We start from the raw sequence: 27896 nt of genomic DNA on the forward strand, positions 1-27896 counted from the left end.
TGAGATTCCAGTTTCAGAAATAACAAGTGTACATGAAATCAAGTAAGAGAATTTAAAATCCTGGAATTGCCTACCGAACACCAACCCCACAAAGATGGCAGCTGTTCAAGAAAGTGGTCCACCAGCCCTACCTTCTCCGGGTAACAAATGCAGTCTGAGCAGCATCACCCATATACCAACAACAAATAAATGAATTGTAGTAGAACACAAAATCTCAAGACAGATACACACTTGTGATACCTCACATGCCAAGTTTTCATTCCTCTCCCAAGAGGCATCAAGAGGAGGCCAGGTGCCATTTCGTAGCAAAGCCATTTCTTACACCCCTCCCAGCAGCCATTTTCACAATGTAAAGGGCCTCGTGTCAAATCACCGACAACAAAATGACACACGATCCCTGATGTACAGAAATGAAGATGAAAGATGGGACAATACTAGTAAAGTATAAATCAGGCCAATAGAAAGGTTATTTGATGTCAGAATTAATAAGAATAAATGATGATCCATGAATAGTGGTACATGTATAATGAGTGTCCCCAACCATCTCCATGATGCTTCATTCCAACCTTGTGGTCCAATGATTCACTATATATTGCTATTACTTTAAAAATGATAAGCCATTATAACTATTTTGATATTTTGTCACTTTCAAAGTGTTAACTTTTCAGATATTACAAAGTTTGAATTCTGTATTTGCACAATATAATTTGTACCATAGTAAACAGTTACCCCTCAGATTGCAGGAGTGGTTTGTGTCCATGGAATATAATTTCATTGTTCAGGTATATGATGAGAATGTAAGGAAACAATTTAGGCCAATATTTTCATTCAAACTATTTATTAGCATATATTCTGTCTTCAACATGAAATCTTAACAATTGTTTTGACTATTAATGCCAAATCTAAACTGAACATTGATTAAGTCAATAAGCATAATAAAATAAAAATGTAGTCACATACCAGTGCTTGTTTTTAACAACTGATTAAATCTTTTGTGTCTACAGTAACATTTTTACTAGAACAGATTTTTTATTGAGCAGAATGGTAGATATTATCCTGCAAGCTAGTCCCTGTTCCTGTCATTCACATGCTTTAAACTTTGAAAAATTAATTAAACTTCTACATAAGCCAAAGTAAGTAACTCTCTCCATTGATTTGGAATGTTTTATAAATTTAAATATTTGTGACTCGGCTTTGTATTATTCAAAAACAGAGCAAAGTAGTGGATTGAAGGTTATAGGGATAAGTATCGACTGAGATCAGCCATGATGTTACTGAATGGTGGAGCAGGCTCGAAAGGCCAAATGGTCTACTCCTTCTCCTATTTCTTATGAGATAACCAAACTGTCCATTGCTCACAACAGTCTATGCTGCTGGGGTCAGTGGTTGCTATCTAGAGTTGAATGGTGGAGTGTGAGTGATCATCTGGAGCTTCAGTTAGTATTAAACTTTCATGTAGGATGCCTCCTCAGGAGATGAAATAGTAGTTTCCATGCCAGGATAGACTGTACACAGTCTGTTTGGACGTAGCGGGCTTGATGAACTAAATGGACTCGTTCTCATTTCATGCTAAATTTCTTGTTCTTGTTAATTACCATGTAGTTAGTCACCTTGAATAAAGCTCATTATAAATCACCAAAGGAGGTCATGCACTCAAATTAAATACTTCAACATGATGCACCTAAAAATCACCTAATTTAATTACATTTTTATTTTAAGTTCCCTGATGCCAAAGCTTCATCCATATCTTGCACAAACTGTTGCAACCTTGTGAAGGCTGGGTTAACATGTTCTTCCAGCCACTCTTCCACAGTATCTGGATAATAGATTCCTTCCAGTGCTGTCCTCAGCTCACTTATAGCTGTCTCCCAATTTGCATGGACGCTAGAAGAGGGTCATTAGCCATTATTAAACAGTTTTATCAGATAGCTGAGGTTTGTTGAAATTTCAGATCCATACTCCGGTCTCAGTAGCTAATATTTTAAGATTTTTGATGCATATGTAATGTGCAAATATAGTACCAACATTATGCAAACATACCTTCTGACTTCTCCTTCAAAATGCCGAATTATAATGGGGTGGACAAACTTCCTCTTTCTATGGTAGTTACTGAACCAACCTTTTATGTACCTAATTAAGAACAATGGAGAGCAAGATGATTGAAAGATATTTTGTACTTCTATTAAGTTCTACTACATTATTACATTTTGTAAAATGTCAGAACACATTTATAAACCATTTTTCACATTTTTAATATGTCTCAAAGCACTTCACAGCCAATTAATTATTTCTGAGGTGTTGTCACTTGTTATGTGGGCAGAAGTTGTAGACAAATTGTGCACAGCAGTAATGAGACAAATGACTGGTTAATCTGTTTCTGATAGTGTTGGTTGATAAATGTTTCCAAGGCACCGGGTCCATTCCACTTCATCTTCAAATAGCTCAAAGGGAGATTTTACATCCAACTAAACAGACAGATGAGGCCTCAGTCTAATGTCTCACCCGTAAGACAATGTAGCACCCCCTGAATAATACAGTGAATTGTCAGCCTAGATAATGTGCTCAGGTCTATGGAGTGGAATTTGAACCCAAGAATTGTGACTAGATGCGAATAGTTCCACTGAGACATACCCAATGATAACATTTGGATATTATTTCCACATTCGCTGGTGTCACACAATGGGCAGAATTTAGCAGAGCCAGCAGGGCTCCCGACACGGGGCCGAAAGGCGGTGGGAACTCCATCTCATTTAACAGCGTCCAGGCCATTAACAGCCCGCGCCAGGATTCCCATCCTTTTAAAGACGGGGTCCTGCCTCCAAGAGCCGCCGGCCCATCAGAAGGCCAGCAACTCAGTAGTATCAGCAGTGCCACAGGGAGTTGTGACCATTGCTGATACTGCAGGAGGCCTGGGAGCTAGGCCCAGTGCTGGAGACCGGGACCCCAGATAAGTGAGGCGGGGTCGCTGGGGCCAGACCGGCAGGCCCTGGCAAGGTGGGCGTTGAGTGTAGGGAGAGAGGGGTTCAGGGAGGTGAGTTGATTACTGCTTGGGGCACTCCGTAGGCCACAGATTGCCCACCGAGGAACCCCACTCTCCCTCCCCAAACACTCAGGGAGGTCACCTTGTTTTACTGGGCGACCTCTCTGTGTGGAGGAGGCCCCCACTCACTCCCCTCTTGCCACTGGCTTAATTCCAGTGGTGGCGGGAAGAGACCCTTAAGTGGCCGATAATAAGCCACATAAGGGCCTCAATTAGCCTCTGGGTGGGAAGGCTGACTTCGGCCTTTCCCACCCATGACTAAATTGTCTTGCGACAGGAAGGTGACGGACCCTCCATCTACTGCCTGTCTCTGCGAGGCCCATTAAATCCAGCCCAATATTTCAAATGGTTACCAATTGATTTAAGGATAAAATGGCTGAAACTGGACAAAAGATGAACGTGTCTTAAACAGTATGCACTAGATTAGATTAGATTAGAGCTACAGCACTGAAACAGGCCCTTCGGCCCACCGAGTCTGTGCCGACCATCAACCACCCATTTATACTAATCCTACACTAATCCCATATTCCTACCAAACTGGTGGGGATGTTTGGTAGGAATATGGGATTAGTGTAGGATTAGTATAAAAATGGGTGGTTGATGGTCGGCACAGACTCGGTGGGCCGAAGGGCCTGTTTCAGTGCTGTATCTCTAATCTATAATCCCCACCTATCCCTATATTTCCCTACCACCTACCTATACTAGTGACAATTTATAATGGCCAATTTACCTACCAACCTGCAAGTCCTTTGGCTTGTGGGAGGAAACCGGAGTACCCGGAGAAAACCCACGCAGACACAGGGAGAACCTGCAAACTCCACACAGGCAGTACCTGGAATCGAACCCGGGTCCCTGGAGCTGTGAGGCTGCAGTGCTAACCACTGCGCCACTGTGCCGCCCGACTTGAAACATCTGCCCTATTGTTCACAGCTAATACTTGGCAAAGGTATAGTTAATGTCTGGCATCAACTGGTGATTGAAGCAATAATGAAATTAAACAAATAATAGGGTCAAGTTAAAGCCTTTTGACGAATTCCTTTTTATTACTGTGTGAAATAAATTCACTCAGTCATTTATATTTAGGATATAATAACTGCAACAAGTCAAAAAATCAATTTGTGAAATAATACAGAAAAGAATGAAGAAATAGAAGCCTAGGTTTTGTAATTGTAGTTAACACACTTAAGTAGGCAATACCCGTGTTAAAATAATGCCAATTAGAAAATATGATTATTAAAGTCTATCATGTATATAAAACATGCACAGCTAGCAGTGCATTGTTAGGCAAAGCAATTGGAGATTTAATTTAAACAGGTTAATGCCTTCATAGGACCAGGTGTAGAAAGGGGAATTTCATACAAATACATGAACATGTTTATTGCTAGTGTCACAGCACGAGTTCAGCCCCAATATGCTGCACCTCATTGCTGTCAAATATCACTTGGATGAGTACAAAAAAGCCCCCCCCCCCACCCCAAAATAGAACACAGGCCTAGATTTTGCACTTGCCGAAAGTGGATGGGTGCATGCAATTAAAAATTTAACGAGAAATATAGCTCCAGCTTATGCTGACTGAACACTGGGTAGTTGAGTTGTCTTTTAGGCCCCAGCATCTAGTATTCTATGGTCATCAGAGGGGACCTTGGGCAAGAGTTTGCATGAAGGATCTGTGAAAATTGCTTTTAGTAATCCGATGTCCAAACCTCAGGAATAGCCTCCAAAATAGCTTTTTTTAAAAAAAGGATTTTTCAGGCAGCTTGATGGCGACAATTTCCTGGGGTCCACTGCAGCAAGTCTCCATCTGCAGTCTGGGGCAGTGCACCATAGGAGGCTGCGTACCCCTCCTTTCGTATGCAGATGATCCAGGGGCCAGAAATCTGGTCAGAGAGCATTCTCATGGTGGACAGAAGTTCCACCTCTCCAGAGATGCTGCCAGCCAAAATGCCCAAGCCTTAAACTCTACAGGGAAATAGAAGTCAACACTTTATACTTTTTCTGCCAATGTGTTAACTGCCAAAATGTATGAAATAAAAATCAAATAAAATGTACAGCTCTTACATGTTTTCTTCAAGAAGTTTATCAACAGACTCCTGTAGGTAAGTGATTATCTGAGTTATACGACTGAGTATATCACTGCCTGGAAAATTGCCAGCATCTTCAATGCTGAAAAATAAATACACTGGGTTACACTTAATTTAACCTTCTACCAGTCACTTTTTGCTTATTTTTTGAATTCCGAATTCTTTTCAATAAATTTGTAATAGATTTTATTCATTATTACATTTTATTGACACGAAGTAGCAACATTTTAAGATATAATTACTGCACTATACAAAGATTTTGACGCTTCTATAACAGTCCCTGGCCATTCTTATCTTGAAATCACTGCAAGACAGTCCATCAAAAAAACATTTACAGAAATTTACCAATCTTCACTGGCAAACTCCAACAGCATCGAATGTCTTTTACATTTTGGAGCTATACGCTTTGGGTTAGTGTTTAAACTCCCAGGTTATTTTACTAGTGTAAGCCACTATCAAAATGTTTATCAAAAGTTTAATTGTAAAAAAAGAAATTCAATTTTGTCTTTGATAAAATTCAGCATTTTATTTAGTCCGGAATATGACTTCTTTAAGAAATGGCACATCTTTAGGCGCACACAATGTTATAGCGTAGAAGCAGGCCACTCAGTCTATCAAGTTTATAAGAATGTTTTTCTCCATGAGGCAACTTGTCCATTCCCACTCTTTTGTTTGTTTCCCAAAGCCTTTAATTTTACTCTTAATCAAGCAGCTAGCTAACTACATTCTAAAATAATTGATTATACTCAAGTATTGCTGAAAATAGACATGTTGCCAAAGTTTTTTGTCTTGCACTCATCAGGACCATCCACAAGAATGCCAATGTAAGGGAAAACAACAACTTTACACTGTATGAGAAGAGAATGTTGATTGGTTGGCAAGTGAACTCTGTTTGGTAGAGGCGTTGCCATGGAGAATGCACCAGTTTATGGCGACTGACAGTTAACTGCCAAGCTTTGTTTGAAATTTAGACCAGGATGCTTGACTCGGATTAGTCAAGGCATTGCCCTGAGGAATGAAGCAGCAAATTTGGCATATAGGGTTTTCCTGACAATATCCTTCCTATAATAGATGGCCAATACAGTACCAGATTCAAATAAACTGTGGCAACAATAAACTCGTCGATTTAGTTTTCCAACTAAAACTAGAAAAAACTGATAGATTTCCAATGAGTTATCGTTTTCCCTAACAATTTCATTTATCCAGATTTTATTTGGGTATTTTTAGTGCAAGAGGGCAGATAATATCCAAATGAAGTTTGTTGATCAGTTACCTTAGAAAGTTAATTCTGAATGTTTTGAATCCAAGGCACTTTTTCACCAAGTCCTCTTCCTTTTCAGAGAACATTCCTAATTTGATACACATAATATGTCATTTTTAATAGATGACAAATAATAACTTCGAAATCTGAATCTGGGTTTATTCTGCAAGTGTAGAATTCTCGTAAAACTCATTTTAGTAGAACCATTAGGGTATAGCAAAAATCTCCATGTGTATCCACTCCAAAACAAGTGGACAGCATTTTTATTTTTGGTCATAATTGGCTCTAGTTCTCCACAGATCTCATTTCGGGCTAAAATTCAGTGTTTTAATGATATTATATTCCTCTCACATTTGCTTTAATTGTAAATCTATGTTGTACTAATTAAAATGATATATAAAATACGAACGATCTTGCTTTTGAACTAGCAGAGAATGTGTTATAGATGATACAGCAAATATATATTTGCTTGGAAGCACGAAATTAAAAATGACTCAATTCATCATCAACCAGTGTGGATGCTGACAGTCAGGTGCTTTTCAGTCCCTGCACTACATTTCCACTTTGCTCATATTTTTATCTCTGTACATGCATTCATATTATGGTCTGGAGGACCCAGTTTATTTTTCATTCATCCATTTATACTCTAAATCTTGACAATTAATTACTAGTTTAAAACTAAAGGCAAAAATTATTTTTATCTTTCCACAGTGTGTATAAAGTCAAAAAAAATTAAAAATGAAGGGATAAGCACAGTGTAAGTTGCTTGATTTTTCAGTCACATCAGAGCTACAAAGTAGTTTGTGCTACATTCCCTGGTTCTCAGACATTATCAGTATGTTGTCATTTACCAACACCTTACTGAAATGTACACAACTCTGCTTTGAGAACTGGAACAGAAGCATTAAAACAAACATGTCGTAGATTTAAAGCTGTGCCTGTGAGTGTGAGCAAGCTAGTGGATTATCTACTTTAGCTTGAATGCTAAGGCAGAGTCCGTAAAATCAAAAACTTAAAAACAAACAAAAAAACATTTTAAAACAGTGTATTTAATTGAAATATACGTATATTTACCATACTAAAAAGACAAAACCTAGGCTTTGGTAGGAAGAGAGGTTGTTTAATATGGAAGTTATTCATTAAATGAAAAATAATAAAAGAGTAAATATTGTTTAACTTCGGTAGTTGATTGCATTTATTGTGAGCAATACTAAGTAACTTATGAATTAAATAGCCAAAGGGAAACTTGGAAATTTTGTAGGAAGGAAAAGTTGTGAAACTTAAATCATTGCTCCAAGGAAAACATTATTTACATAATGCATTTTCTTCCTCGTGTTAAAATGCTCCCATCCCCACTTCCGCTACATATCCATCTAAAACTTGAAAAGATGGGCAAGTCTAAGTTCTAAGTGCACAGTACTAAGTTGTAAATGTCTGGTATATGGAACACACCAAGTGTGATGACTTCCTTATGAAATTCTTTCCCTCGCAAAGTGGTCAACTTTGAGGAAATGACATTTACGATTAGAGTTAGAGTGATGTTGTTTGTAACTCTATTTAAATGTATATTAAATGTCATGAACGCATATCAGAAAATTTAGGGTCCACAGTCCATGATTGGAAGTCAGAGAATGTAGCCCAAAACAGTGTTTTTCAAGAATGGCATACATCCGAACAGTTCATTCTCAACCAAGAACAAGTGATGAAATCAGATGAACACATCTCATTCTCAATAATCAATATTTGAAGATCTAACCTTGGGAAGGAGCTCAATCCCGGGGCCTGTCGCGATCTTGACGGAGAGCTCAAAAAATGCGCCAAAGAGACACCGCGACCTCCTGCATGGCGGCTCATTTAAAAAGCTGGGGAGGCCCGCAGTTACCCCCCGCCCCCCCAACAATCACGTGGAGGGGGCGGGCTGTCCGTCCCTGGTAACTGCGTCAGCTGCCTGTGCACAGGTGCTGGCGCCATTTTTAAAGCGCAGCTAGCCCTACTGGGCAATTTGAATTTTTAAAGCAGTATCTCCCAAAAATGAATACAATAAATTTCTAAGGCACCTTTCCCATCTCCCAATAACAATTACATTAACTATTTGCCCATCGCCTCCCCCCTCCAAAACACTTATCTTATAAATATGGCCCTCCCCCAGACTGCACAAAGCTTAAAGTTCACCCCTTCCCACCATCCCCTACACCCATTAAGTTTATTTGACCCCATCCCCTCCCCCCGCAGTGAAAATCATGACTCCTCCCCCCTCTCCCCACAAGTGTGATGCCAGGTTTCCCCGGACGGGGAATTGAAGGCGCTGGAGTGTCGGCCGCCACACCGAAGATCGCGGCGGGCCTGTAAGCTTTAAGGTAAGTTGATTTAAATTTATGCATGTCAGTAATTTAAATACTTAAGTCCAGGTCTCATCGCCCAGCGGCGGGGGCGGCCACCAGGGAACCTCGCCATTGCCGGGAGTATTGGGCTGGGCCCTCCTGGTGTCGGCCTCCATGGCGGGGCCTCTGCCAGAACAATCTTCCGCTCCGACCGCCATGGATCCTAATGTCGTGGGCTTGGTAAAATCCAGCCCCCTGTGTTGAAGTCTCCAGGACAACTATAGACCAGATGACGAGGTCTTCATGATGTAGTAGTTCAGAAAGCCAATGATTGTTTAAAACATCTTTAAGCACTTCACAACTAATATGCCTTACCATTTTTCAAAGTTTGTAGAGAGACTGCCAAAGATGGAATCCCCACAGGAAGTAGTTCACACAAAACGGAGAAATGATCATATCTTGCAAAACAAGGCAACAGACAAAACAGAGAAATCATTACTATTTAGATTATTTGCCTCTAAGTTGTGTACACATGTAGTTTCGCTGTAAGAAATTCAAACATTAAAAGTTTCTTCTACATCTCAAGTCTCTGCTAAACATTTCTCCTTGCAAAACGTCAGTTTGGCCAATAACCTGTATTAAGATTATCCACTTGAGAATTGGTTAAATCCTGCATCAACCTGAATAAATAACCAGAGGGGAAGACAGGACTGGCAGCTCAATATTCCAGGGTATAGAATCTTCAGGTGCGACAGGGGAGGGGATTAAAAAGGCATTGCACTGTTGATCAAGGAGTCAATTACTGCAGTAAGGAGGGATGACATCTTAGAAGGTTCCTCAAATGAGGCCATTTGGGTAAAACTTAAAAACAAAAAGGGGGCAATCACTTGACTGGGTGTCTACTACAGGCCTCCAAACAGTCAGGAAGAGATAGAGGGGCAGATTTGTAGGCAAATCTCAGAGAGGTGTAAAAATAATAGGGTAATAATAGTAGGGGATTTCAACTTCCCCAATATTAATTGGGACAGTCTTAGTGCAAAAGGCTTAAACGGGGCAGAATTCTTAAAATGCATACAGGAGAGCTTTTTGAGCCAGTACGTAGGAAGTCCAACAAGAGAAGGGGCAGTACTGGAACTAATCCTAGGGAATGAAGCCGGTCAAGTGGTAGAAGTGTCAGTGGGGAAGCATTTCGGGGATAGTGACCATAACTCTAAGATTTAAGTTAGTTATGGAAAAGGACAAAAATGGACCAGAAATAAAGGTACTGAATTGGGGGAAGGCCGATTTCAATATGCTAAAACAGGATCTGGCCAAAGTGGACTGGGAGCAGCTACTTGTAGGAAAGTCTACATCAGACCAGTGGGAGTCATTCAAAGAGGAAATAGTGAGGGTTCAGAGCCAACATGTAACCATTAAGGTGAAGGGTAGGACTAACAGGCCCAGGGAACCCTGGATGTCAAGGGATATAGAGGATTGGATCAGGAAAAAAAGGCTTACGGCTGATAGCAAGCACTGAAAACAGCAGAGACACTAGAGGAGTATAGAAAGTGTAGGGTGGCACTTAAAAAAGTAATTAGGAGAGCGAAGAGGGAGCATGAAAAAACACTGGCGGGCAAGATAAAGGAAAATCCCAAGGCGTTTTATAAGTATATTAAGGGTAAGAGGATAACCAGGGAAAGAGCAGGGCCCATTCGGGACCAAAGTGGCAAACTTTGTGTGGAGCCGGAGGACATAGGTGAGGTTTTAAATGATTACTTTTCATCGGTGTTCACTATGGAGAAGGACGATGTAGGTGTAGAGATCAGGGAGGGGGATTGTGATATACTTGAACATATTAGCATTGAAAGGGAGGAAATATTAGCAGTTTAAGTGGGCTTAAAAGTGGATAAATCCTCAGGCCCAGATGAGATGTATCCCAGGCTGTTATGTGAGGCAAGGGAGGAGATAGCAGGGGCTCTGACACAAATTTTCAAATCCTCTCTGGCCACAGGAGAGGTAGCAGAGGTCTGGAAGACAGCGAATGTGGTACCATTATTCAAGAAGGGTAGCAGGGATAAATCAGGTAATTACAGGCTGATGCTTGGGAAAATATTGGAAATAATTCTGAGGGACAGGATTAATCTCCACTTGGAGAGGGAGGGATTAATCAGGGATAGTCAGCATGGTTTTGTCAGGGGGAGATCGTGTCTAACTAACTTGATTGAATTTTTCGAGGAGGTGACTAGATGTGTCAATGAGGGTAAAGCAGTGGATGTAGTATACATGGATTTCAGTAAGGCTTTTGATAAGGTCCCGCATGGGAGATTGGTTAAGAAGGTAGGAGCCCATGGGATCCAGGGTAATTTGGCAAACTGGATCCAAAATTGGCTTAGTGGCTGGAGGCAGAGGGTAATGGTCGAGGGCTGTTTTTGCGATTGGAAGCCTGTCACCAGTGGTATACCACAGGGACTGTGCTGGGACCCTTGCTGTTTGTAGTGTACATTAATGACTTCTTTCTTTCTTTTGGGCCTCCTTATCTCGAGAGACAATGGATACGCGCCTGGAGGTGGTCAGTGGTTTGTGAAGCAGCACCTGGAGTGGCTATAAAGGCCAATTCTGGAGTGACAGGCTCTTCCACAGGTGCTGCAGAGAAATTTGTTTGTTGGGGCTGTTGCACAGTTGGCTCTCCCCTTGCGCCTCTGTCTTTTTTCCTGCCAACTACTAAGTCTCTTCGACTTAATGACTTAGACATGAATATAGGAGGTACGATCAGTAAGTTCACAGATGACATGAAAATTGTTGGTGTTGTAAATAGTGAGGTGGAAATCCTTAGAATTCAGGGAGATATAGATGGGCTGGTAAGATGGGCGGAGCTGTGGCAAATGGAATTTAATCCTGAAAAGTGTGAGGTAATGCATTTTGAGGGGACTAACAAGACAAGGGAATACACAATGGATGGTAGGACCCTAGAAAGAACAGAAAGTCAGAAGGACCTTGGTGTACTTGTCCATAGATCACTGAAGGCAACAGCACAGGTAGATAAGGTGATTAAGAAGGCATATGGGATACTTGCCTTTATTAGCCGAGGCATAGAATATAAGAGCAGGGAGGTTATGATGGAACTATATAAAACGCTAGTTAGGCCACAGCTGGAGTACTGTGTACAGTTCTGGTCACCACACTATAGGAAGGATGTGATTGCACTAGAGAGGGTGCAGAGGAGATTCACCAGGATGTTGCCTGGGCTGGAGCATTTCAGCTATGAAGGGAGACTGAAAAGGCTAGGGTTGTTTTCCTTGGAGCAGAGGAGGCTGAGGTGGGACATGGTTGAGGTATACAAGATTATGAGGGGCATTGATAGGTTAGACAGGAGGAAACTTTTTCCCTTAGCGGAGGGGTCAAGAACCAGGGGGCATAGATTTAGAGTAAGGGGCAGGAGGTTTAGAGGAGATTTGAGGAAACATTTTTTCACCCAGAGGGTGGTTGGAATCTGGAATGCACTGCCTGAAGAGGTGGTGGAGGCAGGAACCCTCACAACATTTAAGAAGTATTTAGATGAGCACCTGAAACGCCATAGCATACAGGGCTACGGGCCAAGTGCAGGAATATGGGATTAGACTAGTTGGGTGATGTATGGCCGGCACAGACACGATGGGCCGAAGGGCCTGTTTCTGTGCTGTATAACTCTTTGACTCTAAAAAGAAAAAAGGAGCTATGGCCAATGCAGAGATACATTTTCCAATTTCAGAGAAAAATCAGCAATTGTCATAGGTTAACATATTGACAAAGAATGGCCCTCGTATTACAAAACATGAAATGTGATGAGATGGAAGTGTGTAACAGTTGCTATGCTATTACAATTTGCCATTATTGCTAACTTTAAATGCTTTGTCTTTTTATAACTGTAAAGCACACTAAACTCTGAAACAAAATTGGTTCTTCAGACAACGAAAATCAGGTAAAAGTCTGTGTCGCAAACAGCACTGATGCATGCAAATGAAATTCATTTGTTTACTATTTGAATGGACGCGTTGATCCATTTAAAATATTCTTGTTAATGCCTTTGTTGAAATAGTAAATAGTAGAATTTAATCAAATGCATTTGTTACCAATATTTTATAGTAGGATTTCAACCCAAATCTATTAGCTAAACTAGCGTTGTCCCTTCAGATTCATTTCATCCTTTAACATTGTTTGGGCGGGAGGGTAAACATAATAACAAGAGTTAAATGAAGGTGTACTGATGGACAGCTACTGAACCAGTCAAAAAAAAACACGCAGAAAGAAAGATGTATATGTTAGACTGTGGTGTAAACACAGCAGTAACAGGAAATTTCTGAACCAGGATAGACCTTTCCGCTTCCTCACATACCTCTGCCAACCAGTGATCGCTATCCCCTGCAACTGCGGGGAATCCCTTGGTAAAGCTTCGACCACCTTCAGCCACTGCAAGTGATTAGTTAAGTGATAGCTAATAGGCGTTAGAGACTGAGCTGCACCTGTAGCTCCTTTAAAGGCACTTGCAAACCAAATTTGAGAGAATCCAGCTGACTGGTACTTTCGTATTTGAAGCACTAAGTGAATAAAATCAAATTAACATCTGTTTACGATACATAACTTTTCCTATTATGTTTAACACTAACAGCAGATATGGAAAAAAGGACATTTCATAATCTTTCACCATAAACGTTACTGCAAAGCAAATAAAGGGAAGGCTGTTCTCTGTTAAATGGATCCAAACCAAATGGTGAAGAATGAAGCTCGTCTTGTATCCTTTTTTTGACAGTTGGTTTATTCACAGAATGCAGCATTACATATCATATCCCATCCCATCCGGCTCCCAGCAGGTTCTCTTTTTCTCATTATATCTGCTCTAAGTCCTTAATTAAACAATGCCCTTCACCCGTATATCTTTAACAACGTAATTAACCTAAGATTAACATTCTCAGCCAATTAACACAGTGGCGCAGTGATTAGCACCGCAGCCTCACGGCTCCAGCGACCCGGGTTCAATTCTGGGTACTGCCTGTGTGGAGTTTGCAAGTTCTCCCTGTGCCTGCGTGGGTTTCCTCCGGGTGCTCCGGTTTCCTCCCACATGCCAAAGACTTGCAGGTTGATAGGTAAATTGGCCATTAGCAATTGCCCCTAGTATAGGTAGGTGGTAGGGAAATATAGGGACAGGTGGGGATGTGGTAGGAATATGGAATTAGTGTAGGATTAGTATAAATGGGTGGTTGATGGTCGGCACAGACTCGGTGGGCCGAAGGGCCTGTTTCAGTGCTGTATCTCTAAAACTAAAATTAAAACTAACAGGCAGTGTGGGAGACACCGATTTCAGCTGCTGTTGAGTGACTGTCATTTTTAATTACAAATTAATTGTCATTATTAGACATGTCATCAGAAACCACACCTCTCTGGGGTTCACTTGTTTTCAAAATCAGTGACAATCAAGTGCATGAAACGTTAAAATGTATTAAACAGCATAAATGTAATTTTAAAAGTGTGCTACAAAAAACGTGTACTATGTGTAAAAACAGAAAATGATGTAAATACTCAACAACTCTTGCAGCATCTGTAGAGAGAGAAACAGAGTCAACATTTCAGGTCGATGACTATTCATCAGAACTGGAAAAAGTTAGAGATGTAGCAGGTTTTAAGCAGGTACAGGGGCAGGGAAAGGAGAAAGAACAAAACAGAAGTTCTTGAAGGCAGGAGAGATTAAATGACAATTGGGATAAAAAAGGGACAAAAATATTAACTCAGTTTCTCTCTCCAAAGATGCTGCTGAGTACTTCCAGCGTTTTCTGCTTTTATTTCAGATTTCCAGCATTTGCAGTATTTTGCTTATGAGAAGAGTAATTCTGTAATTGTAGGAACATGCTGTAGAAGTGCTGCAATACTCTTTGTGAAGGTCTTTTTAAAATGAACTTTATTTAAAAATATAAATAAATCTAACTATCCTAAATGTGTTCTGTTTTGATATATTGTCATGACACCATTTCTTACAACAAAGTTGAAGGAAATGTCTCAGATAATGCATGACTTCTTAAATTTATAAATAAATTATTTACACAGCTTGTCTTTACTATATTTTATAGTACCCCTTTTTGATTGGCATAGAAGCCAGACTTAAACATAGAATGTGAATTTACAACTTCCCCAATTTTGAACTACTTATAGAACATACAAAATTGCATAGTGCATACCACTTATTTAGTTGTTCCTGAAAAAAAGCCAAGAAATACTTTGTTAATTTTCACATTGCTATTATTAATGATGGACATTGAAAACAAGACAAGTTTACTTACTCATTTTATGGACATCAAGATTGGTGTTATAATCCCAGATCATTGGTTCAACAAATTGACACAACATGAATTCTAATTGACGATTAAAGGAAAAAAAGCTTCAATAAGATTTGCACCAAAAGGCAAAACCAAAATAATTTAGAAAAATGAAATTCAAAGAATAGATTTTCCCTTCTCATTTGAAAAAGCAAAAAATAAACATAAACCTCAGAACATAAGGATTTTCTTTTCAATTCTCAATTTCATTTATGTTTTTGATTCATTAGTGATGCCTTGATAAGAAAATTCTAGAATGTCATTATTGTGGTAAAATATGATAATTATGCTATGGATAACCATCAACATTTAAGGAGAATCACATTTTTAAAATTACTGTATCTGATGAAAATCTATCAAAAATGATTAGAGCCACAAATATGCCACAAATGTATTTGAGATATTTCACCTTATCCATAATTCTTCTGGGCTAACAAGCTATGTTATATGCTAACAAGCAGAGATACGCAAAACATTAGTGGTGAAATTAGTATCTTTATTGCAACAATACTTCTTTGCATCCTCATCTCATACAAGCCTACTCATGCCATACTCATCCCATTCCTTTCATTCCCCTCATACTATCCCCATCCCATCCCACCCCTTCTTCCTGTGCCAATCCTCACTCCACACCTCCCAGGACGTCATCCTGCCTTCTATGCCATGCCCCTACCTCCCTCCCTCCCATGCCGTTTGTCCTCCCAACTCCCTCCCTCCCCCCACTCTTTCCCATGCAGTCCCCCTCAACTCTCCCCCTACGTCTTGGCCATGACACTTATCTTCCTAATGCTCAAAGTAAACATTTTACAGGCATGAGCGAGTCTATCCATTTGCCGCTGAAGGTGTTCCTCCATATGGAATGCTAGTGCAGCATCATCGGAATAGAGTAACTCTGATGAGGACTTGACACACTTTTGTCTTGGTTCTCAAGCAGGCAAAGCTGAACAGCTTTCCATTTTTTCTGCTGTTTAAGTATACACCCTCTGTAGATGATCTGAAGACATATGACAGCAGCAAAGAGAACATGCCAAAGCTTGTTTGATCCGAATGCGGATCGCGAAGGGTCCCAATGTTACCCGTCACAGCTGAGCTATGTTATGTGCACTGTGCTGAAAAGCAGGCCAGGTAAAGAACTAAACTTAAAGCAAAGTGTTTCTTTCACTTTCATACTTTTAGCTGAAATGGAGTCATGGACAAGACAATAATACCTTTAAGTTTATCTTCAGTGATATTCCGAAGCATGTCATCCCAAAGAATAGGTTTCACACCTGGGTGGGTAGTGATGATGTAACTTGCAATAGCTTTCACGTGAGACAAGAATAGACTATCTACATTAGTTTGGCTTTGTTCAATCAATTTCTTGGATTCTTCACCTTCACCAAGGTAATAGACCTAAAGATAATATGTAGATGAACAATTTTCATTTTAACATGAAAGATCACAAAATTTACTGAATGGCCTCCAAGAGCAAACAAGATTTTTGCAAACCATGCATCAAACATTCCACGTAATTGTTGCAGTACCTCATCTGATCCAATGTGTACCCATTTTATGTCTTTATGCATTGCCATGATCTGGTCAATCATGGATTTTACTAGTTCCATCGACTCTTTTTTGTGAGGATTGAGGCTGTTAGGGTACATTTTCATTTCGCGAAGTTGAGAAAAGGATTCGTGTTTAAGCACAAACTGTAGGAATAAGGTTTAAAAGTGAAGTATCAATCAATGGCAATTTAACTTATCAAAAGTACCACACTTTCTGGATCCGGTATAAAGAAATCTCTCACAGGTTGTTGTATTTCTCAACATTTAATCAGATATGCATCCCACACTAGCAGAAATACAACCACATACAAATACATCAAAGCCAATTCAGGATTTAGAGCACAGGGTATCATAACCCATGCTAAAAAAGACTTGACCAGTCATTACACCAATGTACCATATTTAAAATAACATGGTAAAACTGTGCAAATTATTATTTTATATATATATCAGATTTACTACTTTAGATCTAGTATCTAAACATTAAGTAAATGTACAGATCTCTTAAGCTGTATAGTTGTTAACAGTGGCCAAAATTTTTCCAGCTCACGGTTGATCTTCAAAAGCAGCGGTACGCATGCGCGAGATTTGCTCCGCGATGCTGCCACGATATTGAGTGTGGTGGCTCATTTACATGGAGGGGGTGGAACGTCCGCCCCCGATGATGTGGAGGGGACGAGCACTCCGTCCACGGCAACGGCGTCCGGCGCCACTGCGCAGGTGCCCGCACCATTTTTAAAGGGCTTCCAGCCCTTACAGTTAATTTACATGTTTATGGGAACAGTCACTATAAATTTAATTTTATAAATATAATAAATGATTAAGGCCCCTCTCCCACCCCCCCAATGACTGAAGACTTCATTGATTGCCCTCTCCCCCCCACAAAAAACTTATCTTCCGATCCCAACCTTCCCCCCCACCGAACTTTATTTACTTTCACCTTCAACCCCTTCCCACCATCCCCTCCACCAATCGCAAGAGTTTTCTCCGCTCCCCCCACAGCCCTGAAAACTTAACTCCTCCCCCTCCCCACCAGTGTGCCACCTCAGATCTCCATTTGGAGGTCCGAAGGTGCAGGAATTCCGGCAACCGGCTGGAATATTGGAGCGGGATGGCCATCGCAATAAGGTAAGTATTAATTCATTCATTAACATTTATTTCCATATTGAAATGAGGTTCCCGTCGCCGTGTGGCGGTGGAGCGGGGGGGGGAGGGGTCGTCACAAGGCCTCGCCGCCGCCAGTAATATGGGACAGAGCCTTTCCGGCGTCAAATCCCAGAGATATTTTCTGGGCCGACCAGCCATGACCCCCAACGTCGGGGGCTGGTAAAATCTAGCCCAGTATCTTATGCATTCTGTTTTGAGACGAAATGATTTACAGAAAAGTTATTCATCAATCTTTCTGGTAGATTTAATGAAATTTAGCAGAGCATGGCCTGTCAGCCTTGTTTTGTTTCTGAACTCACCTCCATGTGGCCAAAGGTTTGCACCAATGGAATTACTTCAAAATTATGCATTCTGGCCAGATTTATAACTTCTTTGATGTCTGAAGGACTGTAATGCAGAATGTACATCATTATTGGGTATCAACACAAACTGCATTCTAGCACATGCCTCAAATTCCTGGCCCCTACACAGCTGGTTGAATTTTTGTCAGCTTGTTAAGTAAAATGTCACAGGATAGCTAGACACTTTGTCTCCTGGGAGGGGAAACCAGACAAGGCAACTATCATCATTTCGCACTCAGTTTACAGACTTGTATCTGTGTTTGCTGACAAAATTCATTGCTGTCTAGCTGCTCTTCTGAGGTCACCCGAGAATAGCCCTTAGTTCTCTTCTGTGTTTGCATGGCTGAGCATATTCAAAGCATGTGCAAGCACGTGGTTCTGCACTCGCAGGGCACAGATGGCCGGTAACAAATAACAATTGATCATGTTGTGATCTTCAACAGTCTGTATTTTTAAGGTACAAATGGAGTAAGTACTCCTGTTACTTTATCAGTACTGTTATTTGATGTATAAGAACGTAAGAAGAAATAAGAGCAGGAGTAGGTCACTTGGCCCCTCGAGCCTGCTCCACCATTCAATAAGATCATGGCTGATCTGACTGTGACCTTAACTCCACTTTCCTGCCGGTCCCCCTAACCCTTTACTCCCTTGTAGATCAAAAATCTGTCTAGCTCAGCCTTGAACATATGCAATGACCCGGCCTCCACTTCTCTCTGGGATGCAGAATTCCAAAGATTAATGACTCTCTGAGAGAAGAAATTCCTCCTCACCTCCGTCCTAAATGGGAGACCCCTTATTTTGAAACTGTGCCCCCTAGTTCTAGATTCCCCCACAAGGGGAAACATCGTCTCAGCATCTACCCTGTAAAGCCTCCTCAGAATCTTATAGGTTTCAAGAAGATCACCTCTTATTCGTCTAAACTCCAATGTGTATAGGCCCAACTTGCTCAATCTTTCCTCATAAGACAACACCTTCAAACAAGGAATCAACCTAATGAGCCTTCTCTGAACTGCTTCCAATGCAAGTATGTCCTTCCTTAAGTAAGGGGACAAAAACTGTACACAGTACTCTAGGTGCAGTCTCACCAATGCCCTGTACAGTTGTCGTAAGACTTTCCTACTTTTATACTCCATTCCCTTTGCAATAAAAGTCAACATTCCATTTGCCTCCCTAATTACTTGCTGTGCCTGCATGCTAACTTCTTGTGATTTATGATGGGCCGAATGGCCAACATCTGCTCCTAATACCTATGTTCCTATGTACAAGGACACCCAGATCCCTTTGTACCGCAGCATTCTGCAGTCTCTCTCCATTTAAACGATATTCTGCTTCTCTATTCTTCCCACCAAAATGGACAACTTCACATTTTCCTACATTATACGCCATCTGCCAATTTTTTGCCCACTCACTTTACCTATCTATATCCCTTTGCAGACTCTTTGTATTCTCCTCACAACTTTTTTTTCCTGTCTATCTTTGTATCATCAGCACATTTGACTCCAATTCACTCGATCCCTTCATCCAAGTCATTAATATAGATTGTAAATAGTTGAGGTCCCAGCAATAATCTCTGTGGCACTCCGCCAGTTACAGTTTCCAAACTGAAAATGACCCATTTATTCCGACTCTGTTTCCTGTTAGCCAATACTCTATCCATGCTAATATATTACCCCCAACACCATGAGCTCTTATTTCGTGCAGCTACCTTTTATGTGGTATCATATTGAATGCCTTTTGGAAATCCAAATACACTACATCTACTGGTGCCCCTTTATCCACCCTGCTTGTTCCATCCTCAAACAACCCTAAGAAATTTGTCAAACATACTTTTCCTTTCACAAAACCATGTTGACTCTGCATGATTGTATTATGATTTTCTAAATGTCCTGCTACTACTTCCTTAATAATGGATTCCAGCATTTTCCCAATGACAGATGTTAGGCTAACTGGCTTATAGTTTCCTGCTTTCTGTCTCCCTCCTTCTTGAATAGAGGTTTTACATCTGCATTTGTAAGTTAGACTCAGCTCACAGCAGCTCTGAGTATTTGTTCACCTGCTGTCAGATATTACTCTGGCTAACCTGCAGAAAGAATGGTTCAGGCTGACCAGATTAGGTAATTAATCCCCCATTTCTTCTAAATGGATTTTAAAAATAAAATGCCAGTCAATAAAGAACCAAAAATACTGAGTATACAACTAGTTCTTTGAATGGATTGGGCCTCAGTTTGAAACACAGGACTGAAATTAGATGTCCTGTAGGCGTAACATCAAGTTTTAGTGTACATGTTGGGCACTTTGATGGGTCATAATTGTTTAACTTTGTGAAAACCTTGTTACAATATTGATGTTGATAATCCACACTATTTGGAAACTTTCAGTGTTGGTTCAGTACACATTACCTGACATTTACTTATCTACATTAAAATTCATCAATCATTCCTCAGCTCATCTATTTAGTTCTTGCAATTCTCTGAATAGTCTGATTCTCTTACTCAGCACCTGGCCACCAAGTTTAGTGTCAATTTGCAAATTATGTACTACAGCTCCAACAACGTTTATAAACAACTTGAACAGCAAGGGATCCCTGCTGAATCCCAACTGACTTTTTTCTGTTGTCACTACCATCTGCTTTTTATTGCCAAGCCAGTCTGCAATTCAATTAGTTAATGTGCCATGAACTCCATTAATCTTAATCTGCTTTATAATCTCATTTTCGGAACACTGTGAAAAGCTTTCCAAAAATCCAAACTGATTATGTTGTCCTTGTGAACGAACTGAGTTACCCTCTCAAGTATTCTCCTAAAGCTATATAGTCGACCCCATGTAATTTGCACTCTTTATTCTAGCATTAATCGCATCCTGTAAAATAATTTTGAACATTTTCCCACTGCTGGTGTAGTATCATACTCTGATAATGGAAACGTGGCATCCTGGAACTCAGATTGCCTGTTACTGCCTCTGGCATTATCCACTGATGACTGTCCCTTAATTAAGGTGGTTAGGAGATCCAGATCTGAAAAACTTTCATCTTTTAAGGGTGAAAGTAGTAACTGCAATGCGTGATATTTTCAGTACCAGCTTCCAATGGTGCACAATGGATTAATGAAAATATTCACCAGCTCTTTCTGATAGAATTTCACAGAAAAGCTATCTAACCCTGGTAATTGTCCCAATCTCATTCCCTTTACAATGACTTTTTCCCTCCACCAGAGGGGTATCAAATTTGCTGCCTCTGTCTCACTGAACGAAGATACAACTAATCCCCCAGTTAATGGTTTATTGCTATTTATTTGGAATGTCTGCTTTTATAGGATGAGACAGAATTGTTTCCACCAAACTGGAGAACAGGGTACAAATTTTCTTCTGATGCTTCCTGGCAAATATTCTGGTCATTCAAACCCCATAACTTGTTTCCTTTTAAAAAGTGTCAAACTCCACCTGCTTGGTGCAGATGGGTGTTTCTCTTCCTCCTTCCAAACTCCTCCAGCACAAATGACTTTGTTTGACTATTTTGTACATGCTGTCTGCCTCCTACTCATATGTCAGTGTTTGTGGAGTATAAAAAGCATTTTGGAGAGCAGTCCCATCGATTACTGCGGTTCCATTCAATTGGTACTGTATTATTGCCATGCCACATGCTCCTGCACTCAGCCAGTGAAGGAAAAGTGGCAGCAATATGAAAAGGTCTGAAAAATGAAGTTTAATGTAAAGCATTAAAGTCCGGTGGGAAAACTGGCTACAGAAAGAATATTCCAAGCAGAAAGGAATGTGAAAGGATAGCAACAGCCATTGGAAAGAGGGGACCAGTAAGCATGGAACAAATGAAGTCACAAGATGGATTTCAAGGATGGTCCTAAATAAGGAGGGAGGTGGCAAGGTGGAGAGCTTTCGGGAGGGAATTGCAGTGCATAGCCTAAACAGCTGAAGGTATGATGTCAATGGTTAGCCAAATTGGGTAGGGATGTTCAAAAGGCCAGTATCAGAGGAATGCAGAGTTCTCAGAGTGTTGTAAGTCTGGAGGTGGTTAAGGAGATATGGAGGGGTGAGGCCATGAAGGGATTTAAACATAATGTCGAGTCCTATTGAGCCATTTTTGATGTGTCATGTTTTTTAGGCGAGTTGTTAGTTTTCCTTTAAAACTTGCTCGTTGGTCAGCTTTTACTGGTTTTCTTGGGTGACACATATAAGGTATTGATCTGCTCTCTGGAATCCTCTGCTAACCATTCATGCATTAGTAGTGGAGGAATATATATAGCTAACATTGTTCTAGCATCCTGGCTGGAAAAAAAAATTGTGACAGTGGTAAAGCCAATGGCAAAGAAGATAGGGGGGTAGACAACAGAGGAATTGATCAGATTAGTGAAATAAGACAATGTTTTATTTATTTTATTTATTTATTTAGAGATACAGCACTGAAACAGGCCCTTCGGTCCACCGAGTCTGTGCCGACCAACAACCACCCATTTATACTAAGCCTACATTAATCCCATATTCCCTACCACATCCCCACCATTCTCCTACCACCTACCTAAACTAGGGGCAATTTACAATGGCCAATTTACCTATCAACCGGCAAGTCTTGGCTGTGGGAGGAAACCGGAGCACCCGGCGGTAAGCCACGCAGACACAGGGAGAACTTGCAAACTCCGCACAGGCGGTACCCAGAACTGAACCCGGGTTGCTGGAGCTGAGAGGCTGCGGTGCTAACCACTGTGCCGCCCTTTTACTTTCTATATGCTAAAAGTAACTTTAATTTTACAGTAACAGTGACATTATTATCCTGAAAACACTTTTATTGCAGTAAACACATATAAACTGTATGGTTAGGTATTAATAAAGTTAGTGCATTTTGGCATTTGCAGTCACATGATGATGAGATCTGCAGATTTACGACGAGTGAATAAATCATATTCTATTATCACATGGAATTATGGGATTTTTAGAACTATTTTAACTTTCATTTTTTGATTCCATCCATGTACAATTAGGACAAATAAATCACAGTGCACAAATAAGTAACAATTAAGTTTAATTAAATGGGATTCCACAGGCTTCACTGTTAATTCTGTAAATGAAATTCTACAATTCTGTTCATTACTCATGAAAACTACAGATCAGTGGCCCAAGAATGACAATATTGGGAAGCAAATTTCAAATTAATGGTAAGATCAGTCCAGCTGATAATAAGCAGTGATTTAGCGAGCAACAGACATTGCAAGACAAAAAGTGATCCAATTCCATTGCAATATGACCAATTAAAGAAATGAGCAAAATACTCCTGTAATGCATTAAAGATTTTAAATACAATCAAACAATAATAAACTGCAATGGTATTACTAAGTAGATTATTGCCTAGTTTTAGGACAATGAACTAGAACTCCTGCAATAAAACAACTGGAAATCTGATTTTTTGACAAAAACATGCTGACACTTCAGATTTAAAAAAAAATAAACTATGGCATTATTTTTGGTATTCTCCGTACTTTTTAACCAGTAAAACAATGTGATATTTTACAATAGCACCTTATGGTTAAGAAAAAAATATCCAAGTAGCTTCTAGTAATCATATGTTAATTCATTTATAAAACCTTTACCTGTAAGCATTCGAAGACCTTAACACTTGTAGCTTTCCCTCATATGGAAACATATCTTCGTACTCCAAAAGAATACCATTTGCACCAAGATGTGCAAACAGAGGAAAGATCTATAAAACAAAATCTGCAATGGAGCTGTTTCAATTCAAATTTCAGAAAGTCATAAAATGACAGAGTACAGAAGGATGACATCTGGCATATTGAGCAGCCTATTTGAAAGGCAAACCACATCAAGCTATTTAATTTTTTGTTAAGTTTAATTGAACAAAACATTCCAGTAATAAAAGATGATCTTTATATAATATTGTGAGAAGGACAAATTGGGTCAAATGACTGCTTTTCTAGAATTTCAATCTGAAATATATATGTTTTTTTAAATCAGAAGTTGAAAATCTATTATGACAGATAAGGTTCACTGATTACCGTGGTATTATTTTAGAACCAGACGTGCATATAAATTACTTTAGCCTCGGTTTCATCCATTCTGATGAGACTCAAGTGTGGTGGTTGGATTTTAATAGTTCTCTAGTACAAGAAATACAAAAATAGACACAACTCTCGTCTTCACTGATAACATTAATCAGGAAATATCAAGATATGTAAATTAAAACATTAACTTTTTGCAAGACAATTGTAACTCATCAATGGCTTCAGAATAATGAGTCATATTAGCACAAAGTTAATGGAACTCAGATTTGATTACAGCCTTCCATATTTATTATTGCTTAACATAAAACCTTTTCCTTTATTATTATTTATTCCTACATTACACCAGTGACTGCATTTTAAAAGTACTTCATTGGCTGTAGAGTGCATTGGGGTGTCATGCAGTTGTGAAAAGTGCTAGATAAATGCAAGCTGTTCTTTTCTTTTACATGTTGCATATGTTGACCTGCAGCCATGCAAATGACAAAGAATTGTGTAATATTAAATGCGCTTTTGCCCTCTTGCAGTACCTGGCCAAGTTAATCACTAGAATTATAGAATTTTACAGCACTGAAGAGTGTTGCAAGTCCAGCATGCCTGTGTCATCTCTACAGGGAGCTACCCACTTAATCCCATTTCCCTGTGCTTTTCTTTTGATTTTGCAAATATTTATCAACTTCTTTTAAAGCTGTGATCAATTTTATTTCTGCCACTTTCCAAGAGCTTTCCATTTCCAAACCGCTTTCTGCACAAAACAGATCTCCAAATCTTTCCCTTCATTCTCTTGTTAATGATCTTAAACTTCTACCCTGAGTTAGAGTGTCTCTGGCCAGTAGAAATGGTTTTCCCTGATTTATCACATCAAAACCTCATACATGTAAATATTTCTTTCAAATTTTCTCTCAATGATCTTTGTCCAAATGAAAAGAGCCCTCCAATCTATCCTTATAACTAAAGCTTCTCATCCTAGGTAATCATCTCATCTGCATCTTCACTGTGGCCATGACATCCTCCTAAACTCTAAAAACTGGATAACAAATTTTAATTGTCGCCTAAAAGCCAAATATATTAACATCATTTGTACTGCAAACATTATTAATCATTGTTAATCTTTTGAGACAATTGGTTAGATTTAAAAAATATAGAGTTTTGAAAATTCAAATCAGTATTTTGTAACTGAAACCAGCTTAATAGGTTAGAGTGACCATTTGTCGTCATGCATAATCATTGTGAAGAAATATAAGAATTCCATTATTGTGACTGATAAATCACCTCTGCTAGATAGGAGATCTTAGGTGGGGCTCCTTTAAAATCCAAATGTACTAATTTCAAACCCATCTGTGGAGGTTTACATGTACTAGTATCTGCCTCCATCACTTTGTCTCCATGACCATCTGCCATTCTTCAAATGCACAAAGTCCAGGATAGTGTGGCACCTGGAGGGGGAAGAGAATATTGACACGATAGAATTAAATTATTTTAATATACTCACTTGTGACAGATGTTATATCCACCCAAATTGTAAAATACCTAAATTTACCTTCAACATTGAAAATCTCAAAAAATAAGCTTGTATTCAACATTTTACAACTACACCAAATTATCTTTAGATATTGTAATAGATCTGCCCTCAACCAATTGTTGCTCTCGGAAATAAGATGCAGCATACAGTAAGTCTTCACAAAGATTCTTAGTCATAGTCATACAGCACAGAGACAGGCCCTTCGGCCCATCGTGTCTGTGCCAACCATCAAGCACCTCCCTATTCTAATCCCATTTTCCAGCACTTGGCCTGTAGCCTTGTATGCTATGGCGTTTCAAGTGCTCATCTAAATACTTCTTAAATGTTGTGATGGTTCCTGCCTCTACCAACTCTTCATCTGAAACACAGGAGCCTATTTTCAACTGATGACAAAATTGGGTGTGAAATAGGCTGGGTGTCTGTGGCACCCACCTCAAGCTGGTAACATGAAACATGAACCAATTTGAGGGCTATGACTCATGAGAATAGGAAGGGCAAGCTGCCAGCACTGCTTGTACCTGTAATTGGCAGCTTGCCCTCAGAGGTGCCAGGAAATTGAGTGGCTGATCTGCAGCGTTAAGTCAGACGTCAAATGTTAAAGGGGGGGGGGGGGGGGTGCGGCAAACTGGCAGCAGGCGGCAAGGCTTTTGGGAGGCTAGGAACATCACTCGTGCTGGCCCCACAAAGATCTATGAGAAAATGCTCAATTTACCTTTTTTAAAAAATGGCTTGCAGCCGTCCCTTTAAAGTACACGAGTGAGACCTCTCAATGCTGGGTGCCAATGGTCAAGAGGGTGTGTGGGACACACTCTATCACTGGCACCTGCAAATTGGCTAGGGAGTGCGACAACCAGCACAGGCTTCAGGCAGGAGCATCAGCCACCCATTTTGAGGCCTCCCTGAAAGGTCTACGAGTCCATCAATTGGCAGGTGACTATTTTCTAACTCCAACCCCAACCCCGAGTGTGGATGGGGCTGGTAGCAGTTGAAAAATCACCTCCAGTAACTTCTCTGCGCTCTCTTTCCACAGATGTTCCCCGGCCCACCACAGAGTGGTGCCAGCACTTTTCTTTATCGCCTTTGCTTCAGATTTCCAACATCTGCAGCTGTCATAGCCAAGTTAGCCAGTCACCCAAGCTGACACTTTGCAGACTGGGTTAATGGCAACATTAAATGCTCAGGCTTGCTTCAATGGAGCGGCAGCAGCATTGTAAGAGGGGGAGGGGGCTGTTGCACTCATTTGGATGCAAAGCTGAGGTTTGGTTCCTTGCTTTGCCTGATGTTCCCCCAGAGCAGCTCGATTGCTTGTGCCTGTTGGAAGTGTGGGCAGTGCGAGCACTCAGCCCCAGACCACAGCTTCTGATGCGCAATGTCGGCCCTGAAGAGAACAACCTTCAGGAAGGCGGAAGAGAAATGCAGCAGCGGCCCAGCAAAGGGCCAATTCCGACTGAGGTAGGAAGCGGCCCGGGCAGCAGCAAAGGCAAGCGGGAGAGAGGGGAGGAGGGTGCTTTCACAAATATAGTTCAGCGATCAATGGCGAATCGCTGCGACATACCGAGCGAGTCGGAAGCTGCTTCTCCCCGGACAAGGCAAAGCCAACTGCGCATGTGGGACTCGGCTGCACAGGAAAGAGCGCAGCCGGCCCAGGAGATATAGATACAGGGCAATACTGAGAGCTCAAACACTGTACACACTGCTGCAGAGACAGGGGTAGCAATACTGAGAGCTCAAACCAGCTTAATAGGGACAGCAATACTGAGAGCTCAAACACTGTACACACTGCTGCAGAGACAGGGACAGCAATACTGAGAGCTCAAACACTGTACACACTGCTGCAGAGACAGGGGTAGCAATACTGAGAGCTCAAACACTGTACACACTGCTGCAGAGACAGGGGTAGCAATACTGAGAGCTCAAACACTGTACACACTGCTGCAGGGACAGCAATACTGAGAGCTAAAACACTGTACACACTGCTGCAGAGACAGGGACAGCAATACTGAGAGCTCAAACACTGTACACACTGCTGCAGAGACAGGGACAGCAATACTGAGAGCTCAAACACTGTATACACTGCTGCAGAGACAGGGACAGCAATACTGAGAGCTCAAACACTGTACACACTGCTGCAGAGACAGGGACAGCAATACTGAGAGCTCAAACACTGTACACACTGCTGCAGAGACAGGGACAGCAATACTGTGAGCTCAAACACTGTACACACTGCTGCAGAGACAGGGACAGCAATACTGAGAGCTCAAACACTGTACACACTG

General features: G+C 40.6%; 2 protein-coding genes across 4 annotated transcripts in view; one reads left to right on the forward strand and one right to left on the reverse strand.

The window, feature by feature from the left end:
* Positions 1–821: 821 nt before the first annotated feature.
* Positions 822–27300, reverse strand: LOC137384279 (hexosaminidase D-like). Of its 3 annotated transcripts, none has more exons than XM_068058082.1 (13): positions 27176–27300; positions 25371–25534; positions 23673–23782; positions 18037–18124; positions 16550–16714; positions 16235–16418; positions 14991–15062; positions 13055–13256; positions 9079–9161; positions 6395–6470; positions 5099–5203; positions 2041–2130; positions 822–1884 (listed from the first exon to the last, which is right to left on the reverse strand). In XM_068058082.1, exons 2-13 carry the CDS (start codon positions 25497–25499, stop codon positions 1710–1712), a joined length of 1479 nt encoding a protein of 492 aa, XP_067914183.1. In that variant the 5' UTR covers positions 25500–25534; positions 27176–27300; the 3' UTR covers positions 822–1709. The 3 variants fall into 3 exon arrangements, with proteins under 3 accessions (XP_067914183.1, XP_067914184.1, XP_067914185.1); XM_068058083.1 differs by lacking the exon at positions 27176–27300 and adding an exon at positions 26333–27044; XM_068058084.1 differs by lacking the exon at positions 27176–27300 and having other exon boundaries at positions 23673–23796; positions 25371–25446.
* The window catches only part of ogfod3 (2-oxoglutarate and iron dependent oxygenase domain containing 3), a 168368-nt gene continuing 167287 nt past the window's right edge, over positions 26816–27896 (forward strand). The window contains exon 1 of the mRNA XM_068058085.1: positions 26816–27072. Coding sequence (XP_067914186.1) covers positions 26990–27072 — 83 coding nt within the window. The 5' untranslated portion in view covers positions 26816–26989. The remainder of the gene's footprint in view (positions 27073–27896) is intronic.

This window comes from Heterodontus francisci, chromosome 26 (genome assembly GCF_036365525.1).
Source record: "Heterodontus francisci isolate sHetFra1 chromosome 26, sHetFra1.hap1, whole genome shotgun sequence".
Classification (NCBI taxonomy): domain Eukaryota; kingdom Metazoa; phylum Chordata; class Chondrichthyes; order Heterodontiformes; family Heterodontidae; genus Heterodontus; species Heterodontus francisci.